Source organism: Silurus meridionalis, chromosome 26 (genome assembly GCF_014805685.1).
Source record: "Silurus meridionalis isolate SWU-2019-XX chromosome 26, ASM1480568v1, whole genome shotgun sequence".
NCBI lineage: Eukaryota > Metazoa > Chordata > Actinopteri > Siluriformes > Siluridae > Silurus > Silurus meridionalis.
Genome location: NC_060909.1, coordinates 4,148,792 through 4,163,018, shown reverse-complemented (window position 1 = coordinate 4,163,018; position 14,227 = coordinate 4,148,792). Strand labels below are relative to the sequence as shown.

The following is a 14,227-nucleotide window of genomic DNA, read 5'->3' as shown; positions in this document are numbered from 1 at the left end:
TCTAACAGCAAATGGGACGAAATGTGTAATAAGATGTTCAAAAAGCACACAAATTTTTCCATATAGTGAATTTGCTGCCAGGGACTCCATTAGCTATCAATTAAATTTCATAGACTTTATTATAACAGCTAGCTTTGATTATGATGGTCTGTGAGTCCCACCACTGTTTTACTCTAAACTTAGCATCGCTATATCCTGACCCTAACTCGAGCTGAATCTCCAAAATACTGATAAAGAAACACATGCCATTTAAATTTACTTTGTGCCATTTTATCATTCTTCACAGGTCATGAACGCAATGATGCTCTGCCTTTCTCCACCCCTGACTGTTTTAATGAGCACTTCCTTCCATATTCGTTCTTCTTACTTCTCAGCATCCTCCATTTCCCAGCAGTCTTGGTCTGCAGGTCAGACAAACCCCTCGCTGCTTTAGGAGTTTGTACAGGATAAGCTTGTAACCTCATTAAAATCTCTGGGCCTCTCTGCATTTCTTTAACCCACTTCCTCAGTTTCATATACACATGTTTAGTGAGACAGGATATATATATATATATTTTTTCCTAACCTTAGGCAGCTTAAAAAGAGACGACAAGAAAAAAAACAAATGGCAGACCTAAGGAAAGAAGGCAGTCTATTAAGGACGTAAGTGGTTTTTAGTGTTTTCCTTACCGCCAGCTTTTTCATCAGCAAGTTTCCCTAAAGGATCTCGGGCTCCATTTCATAACAATGACTGACTAGGCCAAAAATAACCCACAATCTTTCTCTCTCTCTCTCTCTCTCTCTTCCTCTCACTCTTTCCTCCAGCCTGAAAAGACTTTGTTCTTGCCCATACGCATCATGTAGTTCTTTCAAACACAAGAATTTTTCATTCTTTTTTGTCACCAAGTGTCAAAATGCTCCTTCAACTTTAGCTAAATGGTTCAAACACAAACAGCACTTTTAGAACAATGAGTATCACTATCTGGGCCAAGAAACCTTCTCAAGGGAAAGCCAGAGGTTCTAATGGTAACACTCGGTTTTCAAAAAAACAAATTGTAATGCGTGAATGATCCTCTGGATCGCCAACCACATATAATATTCCATTTATATCCACAACTACATAAACCCATTCTCATGCACATAAAAAGCATCGAACGCAGAGTTCCTGCAGGGGTGGGGTAAGATATGTGCCACAGCGAGGCAACTGGAGGCCTTGAAATAAGCCTTGACTCATTTCCATCTCATAATGACGTCAGTGTGGTATTTCAAGCGTTTTTGGCCAAATCTCTAACAAGTAATGGATTGTATAAATGGATTTGTTCCCTCTATCATCAAGGATTTTGCATAATCTCTCCTGTTTGTTTGTTTGTTCATATATATATATATATATATATATATATATATATATATATATATATATATATATATATATATATATATGAAGATACATATGAAGCAGCTACCGATGCGATGCGATGCGATACAAGTCAACCCTATTACGATGCAGTGCGATCCTATTTGGATTTGATATAATTGATACAAATGTCAACCTATATATATATATGTGTGATCATTAAAAAAATCGTAGAATGATATGAAGTAGAAGAAGTGACTAATTACTTTCCAGCCCAGAATGCAGATTTACACAACCTAATACTTGTTGAAATACCCTTTAGTATTCTGTGTACTTTATTAGTTATTTATTTAATCCCACGTAAGCGTCGCACCCATTAAAACGGCATCAGCAGTGATAAGAAACCATTTGTGAAATACAAGAGTGGATATAATAAACATGAACTTTCTCAGAAATTACAAATAAATAGATTTTGAACACAGAATATTGTCAAGTCATAGTGCAGATTGCATGAACCCATAAAAGACAAAAATACAAAGCAAAACTGGAGACTTCATATTGCAGTCATGATCTTCCCCATGGGTCTTATATTGTCAAATGATGCTATAAGGCTCACCTCTAATTGGTTTTCTAATTGTAAATGTGAGTTGCTGACAAGAAAATGAGAGCTTATTGTGCTTTGGCCCTCCATTAGAGACTACAGACTGATCTTTCTAAAATTCCTAATTTTGGAAAATCCAAATCCCCTTTCACAATCGGACAGCACTTGACAAAACATCAGAACAGCCAGTCCTACCTCGTGTATTGGTTGCCATGTCTGCAACCTTTTGAAAAGCATCCAGAAACGCCACTGCTGCAAGCACGGTGGTTCTAAAAAAGCAGACAGAGAACAAAAATGTTATGAAATAATGACATTTTCTTTCCTCACCTTACAATAATGAGACTTCGGTTTATAATGACAGGTGATAGATGGCACGCACCTGAGCTGGGCATGCAGCTTGGTAGCCTTGGCACTGAAGTCCTCCCAGACCGGATATGAACACTGCAACAGAACAAAGGTTCACGTAAGGCTATGCAGATCCAAGTTTACAAGAATCCTGATAACATTGTAGTCTCTGAACATTGTAGTCCAAATCGCATCGTGAATCAGACGCAAGTGAAGTAATGTTATGTGTGATTTACACATCCTGTGTGCAGTGTGTGGGTCGGAGGGGTTGATTTAGCCTGCAGGAAGAAGAGTCCCATGATAAGGATCTGCCTTGTTACCGCGGAAACAAAGAGGGCACAGTGCTCCCTGTGACATGCTATAAAGGACAGCGGTACCTCAGGATGTCCCAAAAACACACTATGAAATTCAGATCACAATCAGAACACACTCCTGATTAGCATCATGGATTAATTACTGTCCGCAACAAGACGTATCGCAATAAGGAAACGTACACAATCTAGACTAATCTTTTGCCGTGTGTACCTGCGAGGAAAGACGAGGAGGTATGTTTGATCAGGCTGTTCTTTGTTAGTGGTGCAGGAAGTGTGCTGAGGGGTGAAATTAACCTTCGTCTAAAACACAGCTGGAGGTCAGAATTCACAAACGGCATCCCCTAAAACTGAGACGTGTCCTCCTCCATCTCGCCTTTCCACCCCAACACGACTGTACCCCCTCCTGCATCAGCACAACAACATACCCCTGAGCCTTTAACACTTTATGGGGGGTGGACTGGGAGATAATGGAAGGCAGGAGAACAAAGAGGGCAATGATTTTTTACCTAAAAAGAAGGAATATGATGTATGATAAAAGAATTACAGCCAAAGGGTGGAAAAACCAATAATCAAATATTCAACTCACTTGGGAATACAAAATTATGGAGAACCAAGCTAGTTATTGGCCAATTTTAAAGCTTAGTTTAACTAATTAAAACACTTCTGAGGATTTTAGGTTACTCAGTGAACAGCTATCTATGTTCCGCAGATACAGTCTACTATAATGTGTGTTTTAATGAGGGTAAACCAAGCAACATTGTGGACATCCATTGTGGAAATCAATGCACAAGAATAATAAATGAGGGTCAACACCAGAAAACACACTGACCCAAATATTAAAACCAGTGGTTAAAGGTCAAAGACATGAGCATGCATTAATATTGCATGCATTGATTTGAAACCATATAATTTGTCTCTGTGATTAAAAAAAAAAAAAAAATAGATTATCTCAACTTAATTTCATTTAGTTAATTTAGTTGTTGTCCAGCTAAATGATTTTCCAAAGATGTATGGAAATGTCCTTCTGTACAAAGTATTTAGATTCAAACACATGTGACATGTGGTAGCTCAGTGGTGAAGGCGTTGGACCGTGGATCAGAAGAGCATGAGTTCAACTCCTAGCACCATCAAACTACCACTGCTGGGTCCTTGAGCAAGGCCCTTAACCCTCAACTGCTCTGTTGTAAGTTGCGAGATCTGCTGTAAGATACAATGCTATATATGTAAATGTTGCTCAAACAACTGAGAGAGTGAGTGGAAGTGGAAGTAAAAAAAGCAAAAGACCACAACAAAGCAGTCTATCAGAATTATTTTGGAATAGTAAACAATAAAATAAAGAAGAGGGAGTTTAATGGGAAAATACATACACGGCCACAGGGCAAGCACTCTGAATTTGCATTAAACATAAATCATCTGACGCTTCGCATTAAATCGAATAAAAGATACGAACAATGAGGCGTTAGAACCGACGTATGGCTGAAAAGAGAACACAGTCAATGGTGATGGCACTAAACTGGAGTCATCTCGTTTGATCTGCCGTCTCACTGACGCGTTTGATGTCAGACATTTCGCTCGGAATCCGGGGAGCGATATCCCCAGTGGAACCCTAAAACACACACCCAGACTGTTTGAAGTGTTCTATTCTGGTGTTCAGGCCTGAGGTCCCTCGCACTGAAGAGGGCTTGCGAGAAAGAGATAAGAGGATAGAGCGACTCGGCCGACTCCCTCCGTGTCCGGATCCTCGTTCGTACCTCATTAGCATATTCACCATCTAATCCCAGAGCCAAGCAATCCCTCAAGCCAAGCTCATTTTCACTCCTGCTTTATCCTATCATCCTCTTTGTGTTCTTCATGTCTCTATCCTGATTTGCCAAAACGGGTCACAAAGTATTGGGTAAGTATGAGAATGAGTCACACCCTCTCTGTTCAGATCTACAGTACATGGACGGATATGTACATGAACTGCGCGGTTAAAATAAAATATTACAAGTGTATTTCAATCAGAACAAAAGCAGCCAAAAGGGTAATAAATAAAAAAATATTGGCAGAAAGAAGATCCAGACATCTCTTTTTAGTTGCTTGGCATAAAGAATTTGTATACACAAACAAACAATGTTAATGTTACTAAATTACATGGTAAAATCTAAATATTCTAAATTCATACAACAATCGATACTTGTTTTTTAGTTTTTCAAAATACTCAAAATCTCACAATGCTGCATAACCCATGCCTATTGATCAAGCACAGTCCAGCTACATAAATAAAATGTTTTTGCCAGAATGATTCCCGATCTAAACATCAATGGACTCCCAAAGGACTACAGAAAAAATGCTATGATGCATCAAAATTCCCAGATGAGAAGATGTTCAAAGGCACATAAATTCTGCAGTGACAGTCATATAATCACAATTTTATATTGAGGACATTTTCAGCCTAAATAGAAGATATATGAGGGAAACATCCATGTGAGAAATACAATCTCCACCTATCTTTATATAAATGCATACTTCCTTAAGGAACCAAATCAAATCGAATGCATAATAAGCAACTAGCTAAAAAAAATTCAGGAAATGATATTGAAAGGCATGTTGTGGCTAATTCTTGAAGAAAGACATGACAAGAGTAAAAAAAGAGAAATAGCAGGAGAGAAAGGTGTTAATCGGAATTGCCTTTGTCATGGCCTGTATTTCAGGAAGAGCTATTGGAGAACAATAGAACTCTAAATGCTCAGAGATACAATCAGATTGATTAATGATGATGTATAAAATGACCATCAGACCACCAATATACTAAGCAAACACTACAAGAGAACACCCTTAAACAAAAAAAATAGAAAATGGGAAGAAACCCCTCTTTTCTTGATTTCCATATAGAATCCTAAGGATTTACAAAAAGAGACAAACCAAAAAAGACTTCAACTTGCTAGTTGGAACCCATCCCTCGAGCAACATACAATTATCTCATTTATACAACTGAGTAGTTGAGAAGTACTGCCTGACTGTTTGAAACAACTTTTCATTCAGAAGTTATCACAGTTTTTATTTTTGCCGTGGGTTCGACTGCTGCTTCTAACAATTGTATAGCTCACTATTTGTATAGCGTTGTCCCAATGGTTAAGGTTCTGAGTTAGTATTCAGAGCATTATTCATATTTAAATCTCAGGAGCAATATAAACCCAATAAGAAACTTCTAGTATGGTAGCGTGAGGTTTTCCTTTATTGATTTCCATTTGTCCTTATGGTGGCTACTTGGAACCATTTCTGAAAAAGAAACCTTTTCCCTTTCACATTGCTGGATTCTTCCAGCAAGATCAAGTAAAGAGCATTAAAATAGTGCTGGACTGAATTCATACAAAACAAAAATTTCTTCTAATCATCGAAGGCTTTTACTTTAGAAAATATGCCAAGTAGACCCCATTAAGAAAGCAAAAAACCTCCATTAAATACATAAAAACACTTTTTTCTTTAAAAAAAAAAAAGTCAGTTTCTTTGTGAAATTATATTGTTATATTGTTCATGTTCTAATATTAATCATAATTAAAATAAGGAACAGTATAAGTTCAAGCTAATATATACATACATACATAGGAATATATTTAGCAACACATATGGAGTGACTTATACAATACAGCAAGAACTTTTTATTCATCTCTACCATGTTTTTTAAATCATGTGACAAACAGTACTGTATATCGTCATCCTATTTCCAGAAAATCAGATCAAATAAACTGAGCATTGATGAATGTTTCTAATGTTCTTACTGCAGAAATCATTGCACACCCGCTTCATGTCTGTACGCTCTGAAAGGACTTTACAATCACTTATCTTTCCAAACAAAGAGTGTCTCTCCGCTTATTTCTCCACTAATGAAAAGCTATTGAGCAGCCATTGCCTGAGAATTTAAAAGACAAATTCTGTCAGGACTCAAATGACTCATTTTCACTTCTGCTACAAAGGAAAAAAAATGAATAGCTTATAGCTTACTACTCTGCTTAATGTCTCCCTTCTTACCTATTGATTTCAGGGCAAGCTAGGGAAACATGAGCGAAACCACACCAGCCTGATTCCATTGCTCCAGATACTAAACCAGTTTACTCAACAACAACAAAAATGAGAATAAAAAAGAAAAAAAGGCATTTGTTGCTAAAATTAGTTTCAATGCAGTGTGTACAAGTGCATAAACAGAAGCTATAGTCTTTAGTCACATGAGCTGGAACAGTATAGCAGGGATGGTGATAACAGATCTCCTACTGTGCATTAGGTTGCTAAAACACAGCGTTGGGCAAATCCACACTTGCTTTACATTAGCGGACAGCAGTAAGTTGTTGTCGGGGGAAAAGAAGACTTCGCTGCATAATTTATGAACAAGGGAGTATATGCATTTCACCACACTAATGAAAACCAAACATAATGTCAATGCCTTGTGGTGCTGAGTCTGATCAACATCGTTAGCCCCAATTAAATATTCGGCATAAATCATTTATTCATTTTTTCTTGATTTTGAAAGAGTTTTTGCTCTTCATTTTAGGATGCATTTATGTACATTGCCCACCAATTCCTTTTTTTTAGACACAGGTCCAATATTTTCTTGCAAAGCTCGATCAGATTTTTTATTTTACATATTTAATATTAGTCAAATGTAAAATAAGATTTAAAATCTGAAATTTGTATTTTGACTCACATTTAAATACTCCATTCGTGCTTTGTGTTAGAATTTTCTTTGTACATTTCTTTTAATATAAGAATTTCAATCAAAGTTTATTTATTTGGCCCCTTTTATAACCAGCCATTAAAGTGCTTTACAACAAAATGTACTAATTAAAACAAATAGAGCATTCAAACTTAATTAACAGTCAAGAAACCTAAAAAAAAATGGTTAAAATTTTACATCCTTCAAGAACTAAAAGTCTTAAAGTCTAAAAGTTTTTAACAAGTAGCCAGATTCAAGGCTGACCTTATATATAAGTACATTTTATATACAGCGGTGGGAAGTAACAAAGTACAAATACTTCATTACTGTACTTAAGTAGATATCAGTACTTTCAAGGATGTATCAGTACAGGTATCAGTACTTTACCTCACTTCTTTTTACTTTCACTCTACATTTTTTACACAAATATCCGTACTTCCTACTTCTTACATTTTAAAACCAGGCTCATAACTTTAGTTTTAATTTGTTTGGTGACATTATTCAATATTTTGAGCACTATACTGAGCACCGTTTTCAGCCCCACTTTTACGCAACACAGACGTAGGCTAGTTTACGAAGCTAACAGTTAGCAGGCAGAAGGCAACAAGAAGTCTGGAGTTAACGTGGATGAGACAGAGGGAGTCGGTGATATAAACATGACTGAGAACAGAGACATTCTTGATCACCTGATCTACCTGATCACCTGAGGCTACTTTTTACTTAAGTACATGTCAGAGCACAGAGCTCTGTCCTTTAACTTGAGTGAAAATGTGTAGTCAGTACTTTAACTTTGACCACAGTCTGTTAAATAATGTGTATCTGTACTTCTGCTTGTATTTTTTTCTCTCCGTTTTGGCCTTCTGTCCACACTAAGACGAAAGTCAGTTAAACGCAGTTTTTGTGTCGCAGTTTGGACTTTTGGGAAACGATTGAAAATGAAATTGTGGGCGTGGAGTGTTTTTGGAAACACTTCACATTTTCACATTTATTCTGATTAGTGTAGACTAATATATATATATATATATATATATATATATATATATATATATATATATATATATATATATATATATATATATATATATATATATATATATATATATATATAAAGTCAGACTACATTAATAATAATAGTTATAAAAGTTGTGCACATGTAACTAATTATTATTATTATTGCACAGATTATTGCACATAATTGGCCAAGATATCGACAATATATGTGTGGCATAAAAATCTATAAATATAACATATAAATATAACTATATCTATATTACCTATAACATATAACAACTCCATTTTGGAGCATTGGTTTAACCCTCAGAGGGTTATATTTTTTGATGGCTGCAGGCAGAAATTATCTCCTGTGGCACTCTGTGAAAAGTCCAATGGCTCAAAAATAATCCTGAAATATTCACTTTTCATTTTCAAAGATTTCAACTCAGAGATGAGACAGAGATGATGCAGCAGCAGTAAGGAATATTTTTAATTTCCCAGTGAAACTTGTACAATGTTTTCTTGGATATTTGAAAGAAACTTGAACAAAATGATTGCCTGATTGGGGGTCTTGTTCAACCAAAGTAACTAGCTGTTTACAGTCTAGGGCATTTTGGCAAGAGAGCGATGAAAACCAGATATAGGTCAAGATGTATGCATAAAGAGAGGGCTGATGGGAGGCATAGTCCTGTGGTTCTGGGCATAATCCTGAGACATTCATTCTCCATTTTCAATAAATTATCAAGCGCAATATAATTGTATATAATTGAGCTTGATAAAGATGTCTTCTGAACCTGACACTGCAGACATCAAACATCAGAAAACAACATGCAATGTTTTAACATTAGCTTTCCAATGCTTTTTTTTCCCACCTCGACCAAAATGAATGCTGAAAATTGTAAAATATGATTTATCTTAAAAAGAAGCAGAGATTGGAAACATTTTATGAGATGAGCTACTACATGAAAGCCAAGATGACTGGTTTTCTGGGCTGAAGACAAAAACAGAACGCTTGTCTCAAGTGCTATATCGTTCTCACTTCCATGAACGAGTGCGTGAATGATGAAGAGAAGCAAATGATCTGTAGCTCCTGCACTGGGACCATGTTGAACTGGATTATAAAAAACACCCACAATGGAATACTGCTCCACCTCCACCTCCACCCCCACTCTCTTTCTATCACTCTATGACTTTAATTATAATCTGTTAATCGTTTCTGTTTAAACAAGTCCACCTTCGTGTTAGTCACTGGACAGTGACTAAAGCACAGAGAGATTGACAGAAGTCCAATGAAGAAATAACCCAGTGAATATGTGTATCCTTTTGCCTGACAACAAAATGTAATTTTTCTTACAGAAAGAGACTCGAAAAGAATTGTCAGTCGTTGAATAAAGTGCTCACAGTTGGGTCACAGTGGCATCAGGGGCCAGGATCCTATGGTCTACAGAGATGACAACAAAGACAGCTGATCATTCATTAGCCATCTGGAACGTATTATTCGTAGCCAAAGCTGTAGCAGCGAAATACACAAAAACATTGAACACGGAATACTGTATGAGTATTGTGGAGTAAAGCAGACATATAATTTAGATGCGAGATTAATAAACTATCAACTTGCATTTAAACACATTGTGCCAGGTGGACATATATGCTTTAGGAATACACAATGCTAGCCATATTGAGAGCGCTAATCGTATCAGCGCTAACCGAGAGCTATCAAAATAGACTGAAATATAAGGGGTGTTCATTGTGTCACTTGGGAACGAAGGCACAAAACCCGCAGATATCTATAAAAGAATTCGAGTGCTGTATGGTGATGAGACGCTCAGCTGCAGTAAGACATCTGAATGGTGTAAAAGTTTCAAAGATGGCCGTCAGCACCGATCCCAATCGTGGTGGTTCCCTGATGAATAAATGATCGGTGATGAATGTAGCATGGGAGTATGTCGAAAAATTTCCAATTCTTGAAATTTGTTTTTTTATTTTAGAAACTCAAAAGTCACGGTTTGAATTGAACACCCCTGGTAGACATTTTACTTCAGAATTCAATCCATATATCATATCTAACACCTCTAAATCTCCAAAGTTCAACAATATTATTACCTCATTGTACCTCAAATATTTTTCACATTCTCATAAAAACTTGTCAGGAAATGCCTTCAGAAAGAAGAACACGCAATAGTGAATCAATCTGGAACCTGCTCATAACCTTTGCTCCAACAGAGACAGACTTGAGCACTAAAGCTGTCATAGCTGGGCAACTTCCTCTTCAGTTGAACAAAGAAGTAGTTGAACGGTCTACGTGTGACTTTTTGCCACTCTAAACTGAGGACCATCATAACACATACAAAGATACAGCATGTAAAAGGCAACTGGTTGGAAGGAGAATGGAGAAAGAGTGATGTGTGTGAAAGGCACAAAGGCTCTAGGAATATCGCCACTGGAAGACTGAAACTACCTTTTGATTGAATCCTACAATTCTTGGAATGGGCACAAAAGCACGCCCAATAATCAGACAAAATTCATCTTCTACTACATAGAATGATCACACTTTATGAGGTTTCCCAAGAGCCAGCAGACGGAAGAGACAGAAATGAGTTTGACAGGTCCAACAACGCCTCAACCGAGCTGGCTGGTTTCCAAAACAAGTCTTCTATCTGAGGAAACACAAGCTCGAACGATACAGCAGCCTTACGCACTAAATAAATGAGTGGTAGTATGGGTGTGCGTTATGGACAAAACATTTTATCTCGATAATTGTTTTTTTTATCATTTTTTCATTAACGATAATTAGACTAATTAGATAATTTTTTTATATTCAAAGACCAATCTTTTCCAAAAAAAGTTTCAAATGATTTTTATAAAAGTTTGCATCATCTTTTTGAGTGCAGTTATAACATTTAATCACTCAGTTACCGCTACTTTTTTCCCACGTTTTGAACCCTGTGACTTAAACAACGAAGCGTCTAATTTATGAATTTTTCCTGGGTTTTTCCCGGTTTCACAAACTTCAAGCCAAAAAACTGAACCCCATAACATTAGACCAATGAAATTTCCGAACGGAAACAAAAAAACGCATTTTACCTGTGTCTTTCTTTAAAGCCTGTGTAAAGTACCTGTGTAAAGTACGTTACCCGTGTAAAGTACATTAGTGTAGACACTATATGTACTACTGCGGCTTATTTATGTTAAAAATAAAAATATTTGTAAAATTCAGTGGGTGCGCGCTTTATAGTCCGGAAATTACGGTAAATCAGTTTCAGAGGAAACAGAAGCTGCATCTGAAGTGGCATTTCGATGTATTTACAAATACAATGTTGAATAATGATATCTGAGATTATTAAAAAAATTGAAGATATTTTAAATGTGCAAGTCAAGTCGAGTTTATTTCTATTGCGCAACAGACATTGTCTTAAAGCAGCTCTACTGATTTTTAAGTGTTAAGGTGAACGATGTGTGTTTATCCCTGATGAGCAGCCACGGCGACTGTTACAAGGAAAAACTCCCTTAGATGTTATGAGGAAGAAACCTTGAGAGGAACCAGACTCAAAACAGAACCCATCCTCATTTGGGTGACATCAAGAGTGTGATTATAAGTACCTGTAAATAAGTGCAATTGAACCGAATCAATTAAATGGGTGATTCATTTAGGAACGAAACACCACCATGTTGCTAAGAGACGCAAAACAGTGCTGTGGCGTTGTTTGGAATTATTTTTGTTGGCGAAATCGTTTGTATAAAACCAGTATCGCATTTGTAATCATGCTGAATTTTAGATTTGAAAACAGCACTTTTCTTCTGATATTTATTAAATATATTAAATGATATACATGTACATATTTTTTGCCTCCATATCTATTCTAACCTACTAATATATGCGTGCACTCTGTAGGTGTGTTTTGTTTTCGATTTTGCGCTATGCTCGATAGTGTCAAATCGCACACCGTTAAAACAACAATTACGATATTATCGTTAACAATATATAATCGTACACCCATAAGCGGAAGACCATCAGAAATCAGACTACGATTGTCAGGTTGGGGGAAAAAAAAATGGGTGAAATTGAGAAGGCGAACATATGCTCTTGTTCACACATACTCTATCCCTGCAAATAGCACCGCGTGCGTGAATAGTGTCAGCTCGTGTTACGTTAGAGCCGATTAGAGACATGGTTTCATGTGTTGATTCTCGGCTGATTCCTACATGATATCCTTCATGAGGTTTAAAGGATGGCGATGCTGCACCTCAGAGGAGTCTTGTGCAGGACGAAGGCTAGCATCTTAGGCAGGCCGCACATAGCTGAGCTGCTTTTGTGTGTGTGTGTGTGTGTGTGTGTGTGTGTGTGTGTGAGGGCTTCTGCTCTGTATACTGGTATGCACATCTCAGCAGGAGGCTTGTAAATGTAAACAGGAGTGATATATAGCAGGTCCAGCTGGCAAACACATGAGTGCTTGGATCATTCACCTTCAGTCCAGCCAGTCACTATACACACCCCGACCCCCCCCCGGCCCCCATACCTGCTTCGCAAATATTTTATTAAAAACTGGGTCTTGAGGTTGGACCTCCTTCCTGCACTAAAATCGGATTTTTCTTTCGCGGAAAATGTTTTTTTCTATTTTTTTTTTCAACGTGAGCATCACAAGGCAAACACATTTAAATACACACACAAGGTCATCCATATACACCAACACATCTGGTCCAATTCATATTCTCAATGGCAATGCATAATAGAGTCTTATAATATGCCCTATTTTATTTAAGGTTCCAATACAACCATTCATCTGCATTCTTTAAAAGAAAATTGGACGTAGAATGAACGGATTTATGACACATGGACTTCCTACTGTATCTGTCCACCAGAACAAAGCCCTTCTCCAAAGCATGCTGGCTGTCAGACGCAAATAAGGAGTGCGCAGTCATGCCCTCAGGGTGCCATCCCCCAGCAACAAAGGAACGCCGGCACAGAGCTTGAAGACTCCAAGAGAAAACCAGACGAACTGTACATGCATGCATACAGAGCATGAACGTCATTGATACAAACAAAGGAAACACTGGTGCTGATGTCTGCACATCCACAGAAACCAGATGGCTGATGACTCAACGCTCTGAGAAATCTCTGCAGCATCCGGAAAGGCATTTAATAACTTCTCCGCGGTTAAGAAGTGACCCCGGTGTTCACATCGCCACAAAGCAGCAGATTCACCTGATTTCATGAGTATTTCATCTCCACAGTGGGTTCCAAAGAGCTTTAAATTGTCACTGAAATATTCATAGAGAATACAAGCACTGATGGAGACATCAAATCGAAAAACGACAGATGCTGAATGACGTAGATCAGATGAGAACATCTGGGTCTGGGAATGTATTGATTGTTCATTGTATCTACCATTTATCATCTATGATCTAAGCTCTTGAATTCACCAACCAATATGCTGAAGGCCAAACACATGGATCGTTAATCTGTCACTACTGTGATGTTTGCAGAAATGCCCAGTGGAACCTTACTTTGGCATCACCTGGTGCTTCAATGCAAACCTTGACCCCTCTAGTGACCTGGTCCAACAAACCCATTCCAACAAATGACAGAATGTCATGTTTAGACCAATATTTGTGCAATCCAATGGTGCATAGGTGGCACGTAACCCAAGGAAACCAGCAGGTTGAAGGAGATCAGTGTGTGTACAAAGTCAAAACATGAAGCCAACGCGAATAGAGAACATGGGGGTGAAATAGGAAGACTTTTTTTCATCTGGACGAGAGGACATAGATATTCAGAACACTGGTTCACAAAAGCCTCTGGGTCAATATCACCTTTCAGCTCATTGTTCTGATATATAGCTATAAAGTGAAAGGACAAACAAACAAATAAATAAATAAATAAACCTTCCACAGCCCTGGGCATTCTGGTGAAAGAACTGGGCATGAAAGCAATCAAGAGAAGCATTAGATAC

The 14,227-nt window shown here is 37.4% G+C and overlaps 1 protein-coding gene across 6 annotated transcripts in view; it reads right to left on the bottom strand.

The window, feature by feature from the left end:
• Nucleotides 1-14,227, bottom strand: part of mtss1lb (MTSS I-BAR domain containing 2b) — a 75,322-nt gene that overhangs the window by 60,177 nt on the left and 918 nt on the right. For all 6 annotated transcript variants that reach the window (XM_046840131.1, XM_046840133.1, XM_046840132.1 and 3 more), the window contains exons 2-3: nucleotides 2,314-2,375; nucleotides 2,130-2,203 (exon numbers count right to left, since the gene is read on the bottom strand). In XM_046840131.1, coding sequence (XP_046696087.1) covers nucleotides 2,130-2,203; nucleotides 2,314-2,375 — 136 coding nt within the window. The remainder of the gene's footprint in view (nucleotides 1-2,129; nucleotides 2,204-2,313; nucleotides 2,376-14,227) is intronic.